At 38.8% G+C, this 21,706-nt stretch overlaps 1 protein-coding gene across 8 annotated transcripts in view; it reads right to left on the bottom strand.

Annotated features, from left to right (window-relative positions):
* The window catches only part of LOC134218401 (transcription factor grauzone-like), an 89,988-nt gene that overhangs the window by 25,022 nt on the left and 43,260 nt on the right, over positions 1–21,706 (bottom strand). The window contains exons 2-4 of one of the 8 annotated variants that reach the window (XM_062697352.1): positions 5,448–6,641; positions 5,071–5,222; positions 4,795–4,944 (exon numbers count right to left, since the gene is read on the bottom strand). In XM_062697352.1, the coding sequence (XP_062553336.1) occupies position 4,944; positions 5,071–5,222; positions 5,448–6,641 (1,347 nt within the window). In that variant the 3' untranslated portion in view covers positions 4,795–4,943. The other 7 variants (XM_062697353.1, XM_062697349.1, XM_062697354.1 and 4 more) reach the window with 7 other exon arrangements.

Raw genomic sequence — 21,706 nt, 5'->3', positions numbered from 1 at the left:
CCTAATTTCCACCTAAAATGTACGACGTCGTACGAACCCGTTTTTTGGTTGGCTAATTTAATGAGAATCTCAAATCCACGACGCAATTAATATTAGACAAGTAAGAGTAGCTCGGGTTAATTCTCTACGACGCAATAAATTTGAATTTATGAAATATTTCATTAGTATTTTCATCTTACGTAGATGGCGCATCGTAGGTTTCTGTCTTCGCTAGACTTTCAAATATTGACAGCCTTTTAAGATTTTCATAGCGAATTGCACTATATACTACTACATGAACACTAATCGGGCAGAACAACATAAATAGGGTTCTAAATAACGTTACAAACTTACCTGCCCATTCATTTTTTGCTTCATTCATGCCTTTTGCAAGTATCGTCGTCGTCAAATCGTTGGATTACCGACCCAGGTTTTACCTATTTCTTCTCTGTTGAAATTGTGAGTATGTGAGAGTTTTTTTTAATCCCAAACATTTGGTGATCTGATTAAGTGAAGAGGTTTCAGAATATTTATTTTCTCTTCTAATTAAAAATAGGTTAATTTAATAGCTGTTAAGTCGAGTACAAGATAGATATAAAAATTCTTTAGATTTGGTACTGAGAGATTGAACAAAACTATTTATTCTGACGAACCAATTTTACGACACGCTGCACTTTTTTTTGGCAACATATTTATCCGATGCAATGCAAGAAATTTTGTCTAAGCAACCAGACTCTATGGTTGAAAGTCGGGTGATTTGGCGAAAAAGAGCTCCCTTTCAAGGAAAAAATCATTTCGCCAAATCTATTAACCGTCAACTAAAAGAGAGTTGCGAAAGCAAATAAACCTTTCATAAACCCCCTTTTGTTTAGGCGACCAGACTCTATGGTTGAAAGTCGGGTGATTTGGCGAAAAAGAGCTCCTTTTTCAAGGAAAAATCATTTCGCCAAATCTATCGACCGTCAACCAAAAGAGAGTGGCCAAAGCAAATATACCTATCATAAACCCCTTTTTGTCTAGGCAACCAGACTCTATTGTTGAAAGTCGGGTGATTTGGCGAAAAAGAGCTTCTTTTTCAAGAAAAAAATCATTTCGCCAAATCTATCAACCGTCAACTAAAAGAGAGTTGCCAAAGCAAATAAACCCATCATAAATCCCCTTTTTGTCTAGGCAATCAGACTCTATGGTTGAAAGTCGGGTGATTTGGCGAAAAAGAGCTCCTTTTCAAGGAAAAAATCATTTCGCCAAATCTATCGACCGTCAACTAAAAGAGAGTTGCCAAAGCAAATAAACCTATTATAAACCCCTTTTCGTTCAGACAACCAGACTCTATGGTTGAAGGTTGGGTGATTTGGCGAAAAAGAGCTCTTTTTCAAGGAAAAATCATTTCGCCAAATCTATCAACCGTCAACCAAAAGAGAGTTGCCTCGACTAGAACACCTACCCTAGACCTCGCTGTGAGCTGAAAGCCAGACTCTATTATCAAGGGTTATGTAACGTTGAAGGAAAAGAGCTCCGTTTTATGGAAAAATCATTCCTCAATATTAAACTTAACACTCGGTAAAAAGAGAGCTATCAACACAATCCCATCCTAGAAGGAATCCTTAGCAACCAGACTCTATCAATGGAAGTTATATAATCCGGTGGAAAAGAGCTCCTCTATGGAAAAATCATTTCATTGAATTACATTATCTTACAATGAAAAGAGAGTTGCGGAAAATAAAACGTCTTCCAATATGACTTCCGACTTTCCCTTAGAAAAATGAGAAAAAAAACACTTGTTTTTTTTTAAAAGAGTGGGGGATGAATGTAACCTCTCATTTCGGTTACATTTATTTTGTAAATATGTTGTACATAGTTTTTTCCCGTTTAATCCGATATTTTTTTATATTATTCTTTTTATTTTATTTTCTATTATTATTACTTTTTTTTATTATTTCTATTATTATTAGTACTATTATTTTGGCTATTGCATGAAAATTATGGATCCGTGAACTGAAAAAAAGAATGAATTAAAAAAAAATAAATAAATATCGAAACAATCCTTCCCAACCCCATTGAACACCCCTACATCCCTTTTTACCACACACCGTTACACCATAACGCCACTGTTGACTACGACTGTCAACCAAGAAAATCCTATACCAGGAAAGACGAACCCCTTTAAAAGCCGCTGTCATCGAGACGGACGGTCTCTATTAGGTGAACGCTTTTATCACCGACAGTCGATTCTTTTTTTAACGTTCCATTTCTTTCTGGCAGTGAGTACGCGAAGCCATTTAAAAGTAAAAGTGTAGCCCTAGTGTCCCGCGAGGTGTAGCTAGTCGAAGTCCGGCCTAAAAGTTCGCCGCCGGAGACTGCTTCGAAGTGCCAAGTAAAGTGACTTGAAGAAAGCCGCCGGAGAAAGCGAGAACCGGCTTCCCGTGTGGAAAGTGTGGAGGCTTAGTGCACTAGTGGACTCAAGACTAAACCTCGACGCCAATAGCCTTTGCGTGCTGCTCTTGAAGACTTACGGTCGTTTCCCGTTTTTCTCGGAACCCACGAAAAAAGGTGCTGTCCAATCGAAGGTCCTGAATCAGCGGACCGGACCATGTCTGGGATCCACATTCGAAGCAACCAAGATTTGAAGCAGCAAAACGAGATGGTCCGTCGGAGATGCGTCGTAGTAATCGGCTACCCGACCACCGATCAAGTCACGTCACGGCGAACAGGAATCCCACGATGGTGATGAGATTATAAAGGTGTGTAACCCAACCTGTATGTTTTCTCCTTTCTATCCGAATGAAAACTATATAAACTAAATGTAAATTGCGCACGTTTTTTCAATGTTCATGCTGAGCCCTGTTTACTCTACCATCTCACCCGTGTTTGGTCCACTTTGGCCAGAATTTTAAGGGAAGTCCTTCCGCCTCCCAACAAAAACTCATTCTAATTCTTCCTGGAGCCTTATATAGTAAAACGACCCTGATTCGCAGGACAATTCGGTGCGTATTCTTAAATTAACCCTCGGAATGGTAGTTTCGACCGCAACATATCTAATCTAATCTTATCGAACACAAACGCAGCCAGTACAAAGAAAGCATCCTGGAAAATCATTGAGTTAGATGACGCCCAATAATTTTTCTTGTTGATATTGAGGTTCACAGTATACCAGTGGTATAACATAAACATCAAAGCGGCCAGGCCCACTGCGTTGTATTTGCCGCCTTCCTTTCTACATTCTATGGAGTATAAGCAGTGCCGAATTTAGCCGGAAGAGGGCCCCGGGGCCAACTGCTTGTGGGGGCCCCAAAATGTACAACAAAGGTTGGTTTTGGTACATAAGGAATGTGGGGGCCCGGGGCCACGCCCCCCCCCTAAATCCGGCACTGAGTATACGTAAGGCCTTCCAGTCACAATCCGGGAACTCTTTAAGCATTTTTAGTGGAGGCTTGTTTATAGTTTTGCGATTTTTTTAAACTTTTCGTGTTAATTACATGGTTTACTATGCTAACTATCAAAAATACTATATCATTAGTTTCATCTAATTAGAAAGCTCCAGTCTTCTTGAAGTTCTTTTAATTTTATCTAGATTTTTGCCAACAAAACAAAACTTTCTGTATTCTATCCAATATTGCTTTAGGGCAATGAACGCCAATTTGTTTTAGTTTTTCTTCCTAAATCGATAGTTAAATCATTTTTTGTACGCTTGAATAAAAAACTCCGAACCATTTCGAACTCCTTAAACTTGCTGTAATATCAATAGAGTTTCACTGAATTACCTTATACCACAGAGAACAGACATGGAGGCTCGAACAAAATTTCTTGCAAAACATGTGTGCAGAAAAAAGATATTTTAGTTACTAGATAAAGATTGTCGCTACTGTTCCCTTTGTTCTGCTGTCCGAAACATGTGTGGTACATACCTGTCAAATCGTATGGATTTTCCTTCTTTGACATTTAGCTCCCCTATCCTCGCCAGCAAAAGATGTTCCGGACAGCGACGACAGCGACAATCTTTATCTAGTAACTAAAATATCTTTTGTGCAGAAGCACACCGAACCTCAACGCCATCGAAGTCGACATAGCAACTCACAATCTCATTTTGACAACACGATGGCGCTGCTATGCTCTTGCATGCATAACGACACTAGCGCACAGTGGCATTTTTGATGACGCTAGCGCTAATTATGCACGGGATAACGGCGACATTCCAAAGTTATTTCAAAATCAGCAGTACAAATTTATCACAACATGGCGAGTGCAGCTTCAACGTCTGTTCTCTGTGCTTATACCGACAAAAACGATTGAATTTAGGTTGAAATTGAATCATTTGTTTGAGAAACTGCATAAGTCCATTTTACACTATTTCGAGATAACAACAAAAAACTGTTTTTGAACAAACTTGCATCGAATCTTTCGATTTCTTCGATACAGATCAATAGTTTTTGGCAAAACTCAACACCCTGGGGCACTTTCAGTGCGAAAAATGTAAGCAGTACTCCACAACTGCTCTTAAAAGTACGTGGACATATGTAGTTTCTCAAATAAACGAAAATTTTTTCATACATTCCTGAACAAAAAAATTTTTTTCGTATTTTTTGCCAGAATACGTATTTTTGGACGAGGATTCAGAATATATAAAAATCTCATTTTGGCCAAAAATGTTACATATGCAGTTTCTCAAACAAACGGTTCAATTGTTAAATAAATGACAGAAACGAATTCAGAAGCGAATGTTATTCAACAGCTTTTATTGAGGAGAACTAAAGTCGTCTCTCCAAATTTCGATATTGATAGGACATCGAGATTCTTTGGGGTTGATTACCAAGCGACCAAGGAATCATTTTTTCTTGGATGCGCATGCGAAACAATAGACAAAAGTGACAATTTTTTTTTTCAATTTTTTTATATTTCTCGAAACTGAGTGAAATGCGGCACGTTTCGCAGAAGGGAGGGGGCAAATGGTGGTAACGCGGAACTGTCCTGAGAAAAGCGGGAAAAAACGTCTGGTGATTTTAGAAAAAGGAATCTTCAAACAGTCGTATATGCTATTATGAAATATGTTTTTCAAACATGTAAAAAGAAAATGATTTATATATTTATACCTACTAAGATTTCTTGAAAGACCGCTGTTTCTTTGCAGCCCATTCTGCCGGATGCGCTTTCCTGATATGCTTATGTACTGTGCTCCTTCTTTTGTACGGCGACCCACAATACTCACATGAAAACATCACCGCGCCCGTATGCATGGTCAGATGTTCCTGCAAACGATTGAAACATGATATTAAATAGAATTCCAAAACGATGCTGAATTATCGTTTCCCAGCCAAAAATAAAAATAGTTTTAAGATTAACCCAAATCAATTAAAGCCTTAATTGTAGTGGAAAAATCTATTTGAAAATAAATTGTTACCATCCTTTGTGTTTTTAATTTCAGATTTTTTTTTCATTATTTTCCCCCAAATTATAACATGATGTTTACTCACCTCCCAACGATCCTTCTGTATGAACATCTTGTCGCAATATTCGCATCTGTACTTTGCCTCGATGTGGGTTTTTGACTTATGGTTCTGTAGAGCGACTGGATGAGGATATTTCCGGTGACAGATGTCACACTCGTGAACCCTGTCCCGATTACCATGCACCGTGTCCATATGAGTTTTGTAGGAGCTGCTCTTAAGCCATCGTTCGCAAATCGAGCATTGAACCTTTGGTGCTTCTATGCCCTCGTGCTCGTCCATATGACGCTTGAAAAGGGTAATACGGGCGAAATTCTTACCGCAGTGCTCGCAAACAAATCTGAACATATCCTTATCGTGTACTTCGCGTATATGTTTGCTCACACCTATGCGGGTCTTGAAACTTTTTTTGCACCGTGGACATTCGTGCTGACGCCCGTGACGTTCGATGTGATCGGATAAGGCTTGTTTGGTCCTGAAAGCCTTCCAACATTCCGCACATTCGTTCTCGTTGTGACGCTTCATATGCGCTGCCAACAGATCCATGCTGATATAGGTTCGTCGACAACGGTTGCATTTGTACACGGGTTGATTTCCATGTTTAATGGCTTTATGGGTTTCTAGAGCTTTTTTGGTAGTGAAGGTTACCTTGCAGTGTTCGCAACCGTGTATATTCGAATCGAGGTGAAAACGCACGTGCTCCAAAATGAGTTTTTTCCTCGGCAGCTTCTTGTTGCAGCAGGTAACGTATGGATCTTGACGTTGATGCACCTTGAGAAAATGATGGCGAAGATGTGCGAAGGTAGGCAACACGATGCCACAAAGTTCGCATGTCAATTTAAAGTGATCGCTTATAAATTGGTCCTGTGCATCTTTTTTCTTGTCTAGTAGAACTTCGTCAATGAATTCATCCAATTCGGCACCTCGCAAAGGAATTGTGGAATCGTCATTTTGCTGTATTACTGGAGGAGTTTGTGCTGTATCATTTTCATTCAAAATTTCTTCTTCATCTTCCTCTGGCAAGTCTGACAGATCTGTGTCGCTAATTAAGTCAATTGTTGTACCTTCGCATAGTAGTTCTGCACTTGGCACGAATCTTGATTCCGTTGTTTCTAGAATCTCTTGATTTTTGCGTATTTTTTCTGAATAATCATAGAATTCCGTTACTGTGTTCGCACAAGTTTGACACACACTTGAACTAAATCCTTCCTTGAATTCGATCTGGAAAATAAGCAATAAAAACAAAAGTTTTTAATATTTGCAAAATTATGTTGCATGTAATACTAAAATACCTACGTCTGTTTCTAAACCCATACTCCCATATCACATTTCAATATATTCAAAATATTAGTTTATAAAAATCAAAGAAAAACAGGTACTCAAAATTATGCGATGTTTTAATCTCATAAAAGAAGTTAAGAGAGGTAATATGCTTAGATATTATTGTGAGTTAAGCAACACTTTGTTTGGGACTTCCACATAAGCCTGAACACGAAAGGCTTAAAAAGTAAAAATCATAAATAGCAAAAGGCTGACACTCGAAAAGCTTAAAAATCGCTAGAACATATTTGAATGGAAGAATTCACATTTGACGTAAATACGGATATAAAACGAACTCTTTTTGCGACTCCTTGTTTTCTTTCAATTTTGATTCAGAATTGACCTTTCCCGTCAAAATTTGTATCTCGTTTTATTGTCTCCGTCGATTCTTTGGGTTATTTTAGGTAAAAAAAATATGGATTATTTGGGAAAGTTGAAAAACCAAAAAAATAGATTGAGCGAATAAACATTTTTGACGGGAAAGGTCAATTTTCTTTCCAATTTCCTTCTTCATGTTTTCCTTTTTCATTATTCTATCTTCCTTCTTCCTTTCACTTTTTTCTTTTTTCTTGTTTCTTCTTCTTTCTTCCTTATTCATTCTTCCATTTTTCTTCTTCCTTCTTCCCACTACCCTCTTCAATTTTTCTTCTTTTTTTCCTTACTCCTTCTTCAAATTTCTTCTTCCATATTCCTTCATTCGTCCTTATTTATTCTTCCTTCCATATTTCTTCCTCCTTTTTTCTCTCTTCCTTCTTATATCTTTCTTCTTTTTACTTTCGTCTTCTTTCTTCCTTCCTTTTGCTTCCTTCTTCCTTGTTTCTTCTTTCCTCTTTCCTTTTCCTTTTGCTTTCTTCTTTTTTCTCCCTTATTCCTATTATTTTCTTCATTCTTCATTTTTGCCTTTCTCGTATACAAAGTAGGTATACGTAAAGGCTATATGCTCGCTCCAAAAAACGACCTTTTTATAGGAGGCCCGGAGACCCATAGTGTTATATACCGATCGACTCAGCTCGACGAATTGAAGTGATGTCTGTGCGCAAAACCCGTCAAAAAAACTCACTCATTTTTAAGGCACTTATCGATTTGCTTGCAACAAGTTGCATTCGACGAAGAATCCTGTCCCATTGTTGACTATTGAAAATCCAGATCGGACTATAGGCTCAGAAGTTATGGCCAAAATACAATTTTTTTACCAAAAACGAGCGCGTAAAAATTTCTCACTCATTTTTTTGACATTTATTCTTAACCGATTTGCTCGTAAGAAATTGCATTCGAAGCGAAATCCTTTCCCATTGTTTTTTATTGAAAATTGGTCATATTGGACTATGGGCTCAAAAGATAAAATACCAAAATACTATTTTTTATTGATTTACTATTCAACCACTTAACTTGTCATTGCATCTCACCGATTTCAGCCTTCTGATACTTTCTGCCTTGTGATTTCAGTTTTGAGTTCAGCCTTCCCTGAATTTCAGATTCCAGCCTTGAGTTCAGCCTTCCCTGGAGTGATTATCATGGACATGAATATTACATATTCGATTGTAAATTCTGCTTTTCGGGCATCTTCAAATAGTCGTAAAGGTGATTGATAAAAACGCCAGAATATAGATTACACTGTATAGAACTTGATTTTTAATTACAGAAGAAACTTCTATTACATCACCGGTGGCTCTTGTGTCGATGCGGTGGCAAGTTGTAGTTTCTCAGCCAATTTATCCGGATGTATCCTTTTTTTATGCTTATGCACTGAGGTCTTGCATTTAAACCGTGTTCCACAATACTCGCACGAATATAAAATCTCTCCAGTATGCGTTGTTCGATGTTCCTGTAGATACAATTTCAGAGTAAGTGTAAAATTGAAACTACACATGGTTTCCGTTTTTGACAACATATGTCTTGAAAAGTCGGAATGTTGCTTAATGATACTACTGGACCATGCCTTAGCATATCATTTTTGAAAGTTTTTAGTAAGTACAAACAGTTTAATTTCTAAGATCATGTTGCAAAAAAACGGTAACATTTAAAGCAATTTTCCTCACCTCCCAACGACCCCTTTCGATGAATAATTTGTCACAAAATTCGCACTTGAACCTCGGCTCGATATGTGTTTTCGATTTATGGTTCTGTAGCGCTACTGTATGTGGGTATTTCCTGTGGCAGATATCACACTCGTGAACCCGCTCCCGATTACCATGGACCGTCTCTAAGTGGATTTTGTAAGAGGTGCTTTTCAACCAGCGACTGCATAGCGAACATTGAACTTTAGGTGCTTCTATGCCCTCGTGTGCATCTATATGACGCTTGAAAAGAATGATGCTAGTAAAAGTTTTGCCACAATGTTCACACACGTATGATTGGTCCTTATTATCCGTATTGTGCATGATGCGTATATGTCTATCAAGAAGTACGCGAGACTTGAAAATTCTTCTGCATTGTGGACACTCTTGCTCCACACTCTCATGTTTTTTCATGTGCTCTTCCAAGGCATGTTTCGTCATAAACGCTTTCTTACACTCCGGGCATTCGTTTTTGTCGTGTCGCCGCAAATGGGCGGTCAATAGAGACATACTTACATAGGCGCGGGAGCAGCGATCACATTTGTACGCATATTGGTCTTGATGTTTCGTAAATTTGTGAGCCATAAAGGTTGCTCGGGTCGTGAAGATATCTTCACAGTGTTCGCAGCGGAAGGTATTTGAGTTGAGATGATAACGGACGTGCTCCAAAATACGATTTCTTCTGATCCACTTCTTGCCACAGCATAGCGCGTAAACATCTTGACGCTGATGGGCTATGAGGAAGTGATTGCGCAGGTGTGCGAAAGTTGGGGCCACGTCACCGCATAGGTCACAAGTCAATTTGAAATGTTCGCTGAGAAAGTGATCATCCGAATCCTCTCTTCTTCTGCGTATCATTTTATCATCTTTCGGTAATATTTCCGCAACACTGACTTCAGATGTTTTCAAGCTTGCACTTGAATCTAGATGCAAACGTATGTGCTCCAAAATAGGTTTTTTACTCCAAAACTTTTTTCCACAACAGATTACGTATGGCTTTTTATCTTGATGCACTTTTAGAAAATGATGGCGAAGATGTGCGAACGTTGGGGTCATAATGTCACAAAGTTCGCACGATATTTTGAAGTGTTCGCTAATAAATTCATCATCTGCGTTCTTTTTTCTATTTAGCAGCACTTCATCAATGAATTCATCTAGTTCTGCATCCTTTAATTTTTTTGTAGTATTCACTTTTCGAGACCTATGCGGTGTTAATTTGTCTAAGTCAGTTCTCATCAGAGTGCCTTGTGTATCGTCTTCTATTATCTCTGTCTCACTGTCCAAGTCGTCCTTGACGCCTTCATAGAATAGCTCTTGATTAGATTTCGATGTTTCCAGAGCTTCCTGATTTCTGCGTACTTTTTCTGAATATTTATAGAACTCAAAGACGCTATTTGAACAACTTTGACACACACTGGAGCTAAATCCGTCCTTCAGTTCGATCTGGAGACAGAAACAGTAAAACATACAGATATTTTCTAAATAAACATAGGACACAATAATAAGACATTAGACATTAGATCAGAATAAATTATTTCCCAGAAATCATTTCTCTGGAATGTACCATGTGCTTTTCGTACCAAAAGAATCATTTTATTCCATAACAAACTTTCCCATTAGCGATCTAAAGTGCGGTAGGGTTTTGAAAAATATGAAAACTGGAAGTGATTGGACACATTTTCTTTCATTTTCATCCAAAGAAACTTTTCTTAGAATGCATAAATCATCATTTTATCGAATAATAATCCTTCGTTTTAAACCTCACTTTTCTCCGCCAAAAAAGACTAGAAGACTCATTATGCTACATAATTAATCGACTCAGCTTAATGCATTGAGCAAACGTCTGTCTGTTGGTATGTGTGTGCACAAAAGCCAAGAAAAAACATTAGACAAATTTTCATATAGGGGAAAAGACGGCTTTGGCAGGTTTTGTTCTATTATTGGCAGGGGGGTTTTTGTCGACCGAATTTTATGAAATTTGGCCACAATATTCTCCGGTAAGATACTACAGTGGGGCAAGTGGGTAAAGAAAATCGAATAGTTCATATTCATCAAGTTATAAAAGTTGAATATTATATTGAAATTGATCATATTTATGACAAAACGAATCATCTATCCAATCTTTATATGTCTGAGAACAAGATCTTTAAAAAAATACTTTTAGGATACAAAATATTTAGAAAACAAAAAAATCTGTTTCAATTTTCCACTTGCCCCACTTGTGGGGTAAGTGAAAAAGAAATTTCCAAAGGAGATTTTTCAATATAAGACCACATTTTCTGTTCATATATTTCATGCAAATGATAATTATACTTAATAGAGCATAACTGTGATCTGTTGTGATGCTTTTTGACACTTCATGATGTTTTCTTTACTTGAATTTTTTGAGATCTAATATCTCATCTCCATTTGTGTCTAACACTACTTTCTATTTCAGGTTTATAGTAAGATAATTAATCTTGACGGTAATGCGATAATGAGTAATGTAATAATGAGAAATTATCTTTGAAATATTCATCAAACCTGGAATCATATTGTGTTTCATTAACAATTCACTTATGATTTCAGTAGAAGAGTCTACATTAACAAATAAATAAATTTTAAAAATTTCAACCAAATAAATCATAATTGTTGATATATTTGCAATAGTAGTGATTCTTGTATTTAAGCTATATAAATAACATTTTTCACGAATTATTTATCAAACATGGATTATTTAAAACACTGACACGCTTGGCACTTTGGGTTCCTGATTTAGTATTATCATGTTTCACTGTAATAACCAAAAGCTTTCTAACTGTTCACATTTGGATTAGATTACGATCGGGCATTGTGCTCAAAAGTTATAAGAAATCTGCTCGTATCTGCATAGTAACTTTAGGAAAAATGGTGGGTTGACATCTAAGAAGGAGCGTCCACAAAAGACCGCCTGTTCAACAGATTGAGACCGCTTGAAGAGTCCTTCGTCGGCGAATACCAAGCAGGTTTTCGTGAGGGCCGATGAATGACGGATAAAATGTTTACCCTGAGACAAATCCTTGATAAATTCCGGGAGTATAACTTGCAGGCTCATCATCTGTTTATTGTTTTCAAGGCGGCGTACGATTCAGTGAAACCGAATCAATTATGACAAATTAGGCTTGAACATGGTTTTCCGGCGAAAGTGATACAACTGATTCGTATAACGTTGGACGGATCGAAATCAAGTGTAAGGGTTGCGGATGAAATATCGACGTCATTTGTTACCTAAGATGGATTATAGCAGGGTGATGCACTCTCGAATCTACTGTTCAATATAGTGTTTGAGGGCGCGATTAGGAGAGCTGGTGTGCAAAGAAGCGGATCGCATATGCTCCTGGGATTTGCGGACGATATCGATATTATCGGGATTGATCGCCGTGCCGTGGAAGAGGCTTTTGTTCCTTTTAAGAGGAAGACAGCGAGATAATACCATAATAATACGATAATACGATCAATACCAGCAAAACGAAGTACATGATCGCTGGCAATCAACGTTAGTCATTAGTGGTGGTGGTAGCAAAATGGTACTGAATGGTGAAAAATTTGAAGTGGTAGAAGAATTTGTGTATCTTGGAATATTAGTGACGTGCGACAATGATGTTACCCGCGAGGTGAAAAGGCGTATTGCAGCTGCAAATAGGGCTAATCACGGACTTCGTAACCAGCTTAAGTCCCGTAGTCTGCAAACGAAAACAAAACTCGCGCTGTATACTACTCTGATTCTTTCGATGTCTTTATACGGCCATGAAATATTGAAGGAACGATGAAGAAGGCTGATCGGAGAGCTTTCGGAGTGTTTGAGCGTAAAGTGCTGCGGACAATACTCGGTGATAAACAGGCGAGCGGTATCTGGCGGCGTCGCATGAATTGTACCAGGTGTATAAAGGGTTGGATATTATTAAGCTTATACAACACGACAGACTACGGAGGGCTGGTCTCGTTGTTCGTATGCCGGAAGTACGTCAAGTGAAGATACTACACACAAAAAATAAAAATTGTTTTATTGAATATATGGCACTCTATAATCAAAAAGTGCTACATTTTGTTGAATATAAAAGCTATTTTTGCTAAAACGAAAGTTATTTGTTTAATTTAAAAGTGTTTTGTATTTCTCGTTACCGTAAATCTAAAAGTTCTTTCTTTCAAATTGAGAACTGTAGAAGTGTCAAATTAGAAAATCTCAACGGGACTTAACAGAGGGAGGAAAACGGGGAAAACGGTTTGCAAGAACACTGGCCTTTCTGAAGGCCAAATTTAATCAAGATTAATAATTATTAATTTGTAAAAAGTCGATTGCTTCCAATACATGTATTCAACAGCAAACACTTCATTTCTAAATTCATTCAAATTTCGATATCTGATAGTTTATTAAATACATTAAAACAAAATTTGGAAAACTTTAAAATATATCTCCCATTCACATTATTTTTGGACAAATTGAAATGCAAACTATCCATTGTGAGATTGAGATTTCTTTTTAGTGCAGTGTGACGGACGGAAATCAAAACAACATTCTGTTGTTGTCGGCCAGTATCCTTCATAAAAATATTAATTTTTTTAGTTCAGGTCGAAAATTTGTATTATTTCGTTTAAATCAAAAGAATTTTAATTGGCCATGGAAAGGTTCGAGATAGTTTCCTTCAATTCAGTGGACAATGGCCAGAAGCAGAAAATATTTCGGGAGTTTATCCGGCTGCAATCGTGGTAAGTTCATATTCCCACAGTATGTTTTCTGAATATACATTACGATTATGCATTTCTTGTAATACAGCAGTCGCGGCAGGGACCTGGCGGCCAAAGTTCTTTTTGAAACTTATTTGGATCATGGAGTCCAACGCATATTTTGCCATTCGAGAGGTACTTCTAGAGAGATCAGTGTTCTGAATCAAAAAGGCAAACTGACGGAGAAATGGGAAATGTTCAGAGTGGTCAAATCAAAGGCTCAATCTCAAACCTTGTACATAATCTTTTCGTAAATCGATTGTTTTGTCCGAAATGCAATAAATATTAAAAAAAAAACAATAATACGTAAAGTCATAAAGGAGGAATGAGAAACCTAGGAAGAATTTGTGGGGAATTTCATGTGATAATAAAAAAAAGAATCCATTCTTATTTTTACAGCGTCATTTTTTTGGTTTGACAGTTCTACAATTCATTTTAAAAGTGCATATACTTTTATTGCAGGGGTGGGTGCCAAGTGGCTTTGAACTTTTTTTTCAACAGTTTGCTGACTTTCGCTCTGAACATACACAACTCTCTACGAAAAAGAACCAACGAAACTTTTTATTTTAACCAATGGTTTTATTAATTTTGCTAATGATTTTTCTTTCTGTGTATTTAGTAGAGAACCCGGAAGAGGCCACAGGCTTTGAGGAAGGCCGCGTACACGATGGCTTCTTGCAGTTGAAGAGGACCTGAGGGCGCTAAATATTCAGGGCGATTGGAAGCGATTGGCCCAGGATCGAGTCCAGTGGAGAAGGATACTCCATTCGGTGTAGGTTCATCGAAGAGCTGTAGCCCATCAAGTATCAAGTAGTATAATGTAGGCCCTTTAGTGTATTAATTTTTTCTGCAAAATGAATCATTCCGGATGATGTTATTCCACGAAATATACCATTCCGCGGAATGTTACGCTCCGAAACGGGTTTTCGCATAGTGGGACTCAGTGAAATGTAATTCCACAATTTTTCATACAATTGCAACACTTTTTCAGTTTTTGTTTTTGATTTCAGAGTGGCGACTCATCTTCAAAATAAAAATTCCCTGATTTTTCCAGGGTTTTCGTTAAATTTCCAGGATTATGAAAAAACGTATAAACGTAAAAACGATATACACATACTATTTAGAAGGAGCTTTCAAGGTGTTGAGTTATACATAGTGCAAATGATTTTAATTTACCGGAAAAACCTCGACTTCGACTTCGCCCCTGCTTGCTTCTGCACGACTGGTATCAAGAATGATGATGCCGCGTGCACCCCCAATTGACTTGCCGACGCGGTGTCTACGCCTGCCCCAGCCTTGACGAGGACCCCTTTCCGTCCTCGGGCTCGGAACCCGCCCGGATGACCGACGCCGCGAAAGCGACGATACCATGTTGTTCTTCCCGCGGCCACTTGTTCGATAAAAGGATCGAGTTCGACCACAAGGCATGACCACCGGTATGACCCATGAAGCCGACTCCGATCCCTTGGACCACCTCCTATTTGCGCCTGAACTAGCCATCCTTGAGTCCACGCGCCGCCTTCTGTGTAGCTCCGAGACGATTTGGACGATAGCCGATAAAACGGCGTTCCAACCAACTTCATCTTTACACATCCTCCGAACTAGGTTGTCCGGGGTAGTGTCCAGACCACATGTGGCAAGCATGTGGTCACGCATTGCGCGAAAACTTGGGCACACGAACAACACGTGTACCGTCGATTCCTCTAAACCTGCGTACACCAAACACTCCGGCGTGGCCAAGCAATTACCTGCACTGTGATTTTGCAGCACGCTTAAACGCCGGGCACTTCGAACCCCCCATGGGGTGCTTGCTGGAACAAATCAAACAATTGGGAGGGTTCGTGCAGCATTGTGCCTTATGTCCCTCCAATCTGCAGCGTCGGCAGAGATTACTTCTGTCAGGGTCTTTGCAGTCCCATTGCTTGTACCCCGATTCCAAGCACTTGAAGCAAACTTCGGGTTGCTAGTATATGCCCACAGGACACACCGACCATCCCACCTTGACGCTCCCTAACTTGACTACCTTGGAGGCGTCCGCTGCAGATAGCCGAACCAATGCTACCTGCGTCTCTGCCGGACCTTTCCGTAGCCGAACGGCTGCGGTGGGCGTCTCCACTTCACACTGTCGCCGCAGTGCCGTGACGAGCTCTTCGACTTCGGTGATCTCGTCCAGGTCTTTAACCCTTAGATTCACCTCCGTCGTGAGTGCCCTCACCTTGACCGTCTCGCCTAGGACTTCCTCCGCCAACTTCTTGTAGGCGGCGCCCTTTTGCGAGACGCCCCGCTTCAGCTCGAGGATCATCTCGCCCATCCGGGTACGTCTTATTCGACGTACGTCGGCGCCGAGTTCACCGAGCTTGACGTCACTCCTCATCGCCTTCAAGACGTCCGAGTACTTGGCCTCGTCCGCCGTGATGACTAGGGCATCGCTCCTGGAGCGATTGGCGCCTACCCTAGACTTCTTGCTACCCTCATTCGCCTGGGCCTTCGTTACGGACCTTGACGTCTTCGGTTTCCTCTTGTTCTTGACCAGGAGGCGTCATCCCTTTCTATTTCCCTGGTCTGGGGCGGCTGAGAGCTCTCAGCCTGCCGTAACCCCTTACAGGGCTGGTAGCAAGTCACTTTTTAGTGACTTGGTCCCTATTTTGAGCCTGGTCACTAAAAAGTCTCTATTTGCATCCAAAAGTCACTAAAGTCACTGTTTTTCAAAAAATGGTCACTAAAGTCACTATTTTTGCACCACCGTTTGCAAAAAAAGTTCAAAATAAAAATCATTTTTACCTAAAATTATCATCAAACAAATCAAATGTAAATCTGTTAGCAAAATATATAAAGTTCAAGAAATTGCTCCAAGGCCGTCTTATGAAAGGCAGAGTGGGTTCGAACTATGGACGTCGGGATCGAGAGGCCTGTATGCAGACCACACAGCGAAGTTTGGGCATACGTTTAGATAACTCCGTATATAAAGCGCAGGATTGTTACGACTACGCGGATTTTCGCGGTTTTTGCTGTTTTCGCGGATTTGATGCGGATTTACATAACGGTTTTGAGGATTCGCGCGGATTTAGTTTTGGGAGGAAATTTAATAAATACGTAGCGTAGGAGTTTGCTTTCGATAGCAAAATGTTGTTGAGAAGGGACTACACGTTTGAAGTCTATGCTTACCCATTTTTTTGGACATTTCCAAGCCATCATTGAATGCATTATACTCTTAAGCACTCATTTAACAAGCATTATAAGGGTAAGAACTTCACTTGTTGTCATTTTTCATCGTTTCTGAACATCCATTTTTGTCACGTCAATTTTGACATAATTCCGAGATATTTATTAGTTTCTGGTTGATTAATCCCTCTACGACTAAACAGCATGATATTGTCGACGTAGCACCACATTAGAATTCGGAAGTTGGGACTTCCGAACCGAACTTTCTTCTGAAGTTTTATCTGTCAAACTAATTGATGTGTTGTTTAGCGCATTATTAGGCGAATCCAGCGCACTACTTCCTAAGTAGGGTAAGTTGCCTGTATCTGGAGAAAAATCCACCTTCGTTATTAAAAGATTCCTAACTTTGTTTCTCTTGGAGGAACTTTCATTGTAATTTCTGTAGCGATGCCCGCAAAATCTTTGTGAAAAATTTCGTAAAAATTTCGCCTTGAATTTGGTAAATAATTTTCGGAAGGTTTTACTAAGGTATTCACCAAACAATATCTACAGGAATTCCCAAAAAAGATTTCTACCGAAATTCATGAAAAAATCCGCTTGTATTTGATAAAGATTTTTTTCAGGGATTCGCGGAGAAGTTTTTACAATAATTGACGTGCGGATCCCGCGGAAATTCCTGAAAGACAGCAGGAATGTGTACAAAATATTCTGCCTTGAAATTATGGTTTGAAAGATTTACCGGAAGTTTTTGTGCTGATATTCGCCATCGGATTTCTGTTGGAATTTCCGTTTGAGAGAAAGATTTCACAAGAATTTTCCGCACTATTTCTGAAAAAAAAATCCTCACATTTTCCGCAAAATTTCTGAAAAAAATCCTAGAAATTTCCACAAGGTTTTCCACTAAAAAACCCCGCAGAAATTTCTGAGTTTTCAGAGTTTTCAAAAGCAATTTCTGCATCAAATTCAAGATTTTGGATCACATTTTACGAAACTTGAAACTTCGGAAACTTAGGTGTGGCAAAATTCATGTTATATATGAGTTCTGGTTAATATTTTTGATAAACCCGAGATCAGGGTCTCAAAAAATCAAATGGTAAAGGGGCTATGTATGTTAAATAATTAATTTGTTACGATTAAAAATGTTATTTTTAATTATTAAAAATCCTATTTTAAAAATGTTATCAAAATTTTGAATCGTTTAATTTTTTTTTAACAATTTGTCGTAATAAAGATTCATAAAGTTTGTGATTACAAATAATTCTCTGTCTAGTAATTGATTAGATCATTTTATGTGATTTATTGCTTTTTTACCGAAGAACCGTGCTCATTTTTCAACGTGCCAAAACGAATGTTCACACGTCTAACTACATAAAAATTAGCGAAAGCCTTTTGGATTGGGCTTCATTCTAGCACTCCTTCACACTGTCTTGCAGCTGAATCATCTATATATGGTGAAACTTGTGGGAATATATTTTGACGAGACAAAATTTTTGAACGGTAATAAAAGACAGCGCAAAATTTGTTATATTTCATTCTGCCTTTTTCATACACAAACTGCAGTTTCATGATGGTATCGCCAAATCAGTTGCCCCCTGGTAAGATCCATCCTCTCCCTAGTTACGGTGAAGATGCACACGGCCAGCAGTGATATTTCTCATGTTTTTGTAATTTTTGTCTTTTCTCGATTTCTGATAGCATTCTAATAAGGATTTGAAAAAAAACATGATATCCTTAGTTTCCAATCTACTACGAGTTAAACAGTGACAATACAAATGCACCTCAGCCCATACAAAAGTCACTATTTGGTCACTTTTTCTGCTTCTGAAAGTCACTATTTGGTCACTTTTTTCGTCATCGATGGTCACTAAGTCACTATTTTTAGGTACATAGGTACCTGGCCGGGGTTCAGCATCCCTGCCCCACTACCCTTGTTTGGGGTAGTAACCCTCCGCGTTTTGGAGCGGCCCCCAGGGAGCTCATCCCCTGGAGACTGTTTCCCCCGTTTTTGTGTCTGCTCCCGTTGGAGCAGTCACCCTCGACGTGCCCGCGAATACTTGAGCCTCAGTCTGGGTAGACTTTAGCACCACCGTCTCCACTGGCACGCCCTCGGTCGATTTGACCTTGCCCGAGTCCGCGAATCCTTGGGCCTCACGGGTTTAGACTTGGCCGTCCTGACCGCCCTCTCCAGCTTGGCGTCCAACATCGACTTTCGAAGCTTCAGCATGCTCCCCTTGATGCCCTTACTGATATTATGCTTCGATGACGCAAAGTCGATGATGGCGTCCAGCTGTTTCGTCGCCACCTCGAAGGCCGAAAGCCCATCGCGTTTGCGGTTGATTGCCCTCACAAGCTATGGGCCGTCCATAACCTCTACCGGCGTAGCCTGGGAGATGGTTAAGTGACCAACGCTGGCGCTGCGCACCGAGCTGCCGACTCACTATAGGATTTCGGGCGGTCATTAATCGAAAATGTCATGTCTTCCGAATTATTTTAAAATATTTTCTCTCCATTGTCAATACTCTAATTAAGAGAAATTCTGAATTTGAAGTCTCTAGGTGCACTAGTTCCAAAGATATAAGGTGGCAAAGTCAGAAATGGGTAAAAAAGTTAGCAAATTTTCTGAAAAAATATTTTATTTTCAACTATTTATTGAAATATTTTTAAATGTTTTTCTTCAATGTTAATACATCATTACAAAGGTTATTGTATAAGCTTTTAAATGGTGTGCAAAACTAATGGTTACACTGTGAAAAAAATTGAAAAATGCGGAAGCAATATTTTTTCAAAAACGACGCTATTTTCAACTTTGATAGTGAAGAACTTTTTTCCTCAGGAATCCCCAGGTTCTTTTATGATACACATCAAGGACAAAGCTTCGACTAAAATGTCCCGAAAGAATTTCTTGCCAGTATTTGCAATTAACAGAGTTAAGTCACTCTGATTTTTTTCATTTGTTTTTTACCGTGTTTTGCCTCTCTCGTACTCCAAGGTTAATGCTCATTCCAAAAACGAATGTTTGATAGAAGGCCAGAGACCCCTAGTGGTATATATCAACTAACTCAGCGCGAAGAATTGAGGTGATGTCTGTATGTGTGTGCATGCGCGTCTGTATGTATGTGCGCAAAAGAACGCAATCGCCATTTAGACACTTATTTGTGTCCGATTTTCTCGCAACAAGTTTCATTCGACGGGAAATCTAGTCCCATCGTTTCCTATTGAAAATGGGTCAGACTGAACTATGCGCTCAAAGGGTATGGTCAAAATACATTTATTGGTAATAACTTCGACTTTATTTATAACCATTTGAGCTCATTTAATTAACTTTTCAAAGGAGTAAATGAATAAAACCCCCCCCAATGCAATGCAGCACAACGGTAACGGAAGGATTTAACAGTTCGCTCATATATTTCCTGTCAAATTTTACCGTTTCCGTCGCCATTCCGCTGAAATGCGTTTGGGGCTTGAGTGGTTTGAGTCATTCTCTAAACCTAATTTTCTGAGCTATTCATTAGCTACTGATGGAGAACTAAATATGAGATTTCATAATATGTAAATATTTATAAATCTCCTGGAATCAATAATTCCCGACATGTTTATTGCAAAAGTAAAGACGAACAATATCTTAGTTAGAACGGAGCGTATGAAATTCCTGCTAGTGTTCATGAATGTCTGGCTAATGGTAGGGAAATATTTATTCACTCATCTACACTTTGAGGTTCACTGGCTGAACAACCAGCGGAAAGTCAATATAAACAGTTGAAGAAATTTAGAACTCATAATGCAAGAAAATGATCAAGAGAGGCAAATGTTGACATTTTCCTTCGTGCCTTACATGAATCAGATCCATTTTAAGCTCGATTTGGATAACGAGGAGACGTTGGAAAAAAATTTTCACTTTGTTATTCTTTTGCCATGCGTAATTTTGTAATATTTGAAGATTTTCACCAGTTCTTTATCTTCTAATACTTTAGATGCATTTATCTCATCTTCCATCGTTGATGGAATTGAAGAAAATATCATTGAAGACTTAAACCTTGACACAGAAAAGAATGATGCTGTATATAACTTGTAGAAATCATGAAAACAAATCAAAAGTATTTCAAACAGTGTTGTTATTTAAATTAACCGAACCTTGCTTTTCGGAAGAATGGCGCATTCTTACATTCCACAATGAAAGTCAACATTTTTGAGAATATATTAATCTCATTTTTGAATAACTTGTACACGTAAAATGTCATGGGATTGCGATTTCTAATTTGCGAATACCCTTTTTCAAAAGTTATTTTCAATTCTGATTATTTGATTAACATTTAATGCTTTATGATCCTTCAGATCCTAGTACTTTGTCAAACAAATTGTTCTAAATACAAATTAATTGTGAGGCATGAGAGTGAGAACAAAAAATATCACGGAATGTCATGAAATTAATGTCATTTAACATGATCGCCGCCATAATGTCCATAAATTGCTGAACTTAGTTTTTGTACAGCCCCTTCCTTCTCCTTAAGAAAACGCACGAAATTTCAACTTCCCAAATAGGTTTGCTTTATCAAGTAAATCAAACCAATGAAAAAAATAATTACGAAATTCATAGACGGGTTGGATATTGTATATTCATGCTATTTCGACCATACACAGCTATAACTAAGTGGAAAATCACTTTAAAAGTCCAATTTTATTTTTGACCGCTCGCTTGTATGGGGATCCCCCATAGTGCGACTATTGCTTCTGGCCTCCTAGGCGGAGACCTGAACAACCCACCTCTTGCGAAGGAGTTGTCGCCTACACTACTACCGCTAATTGAAGAATTGACTTTTTTTCTATTTTGATCTCACGAGTTGCTCGGGAAAAGAGGTCCACCACGCCAGAGCCCAGGCATGACGCGGTAAGGGACAATTACTGTGGAGGGTACCCAGGTACTCCACAGGCTCTGTTAAAGGCCTAGCTCATTATTTCACCCTGGCCATGCATCCCCTCGGCACGGGTCGCTTAACGCCTTGGAAT

Source organism: Armigeres subalbatus, chromosome 2, assembly GCF_024139115.2.
Source record: "Armigeres subalbatus isolate Guangzhou_Male chromosome 2, GZ_Asu_2, whole genome shotgun sequence".
Classification (NCBI taxonomy): Eukaryota; Metazoa; Arthropoda; class Insecta; order Diptera; family Culicidae; genus Armigeres; species Armigeres subalbatus.
This window is presented reverse-complemented; position numbering and strand designations above follow the sequence as displayed.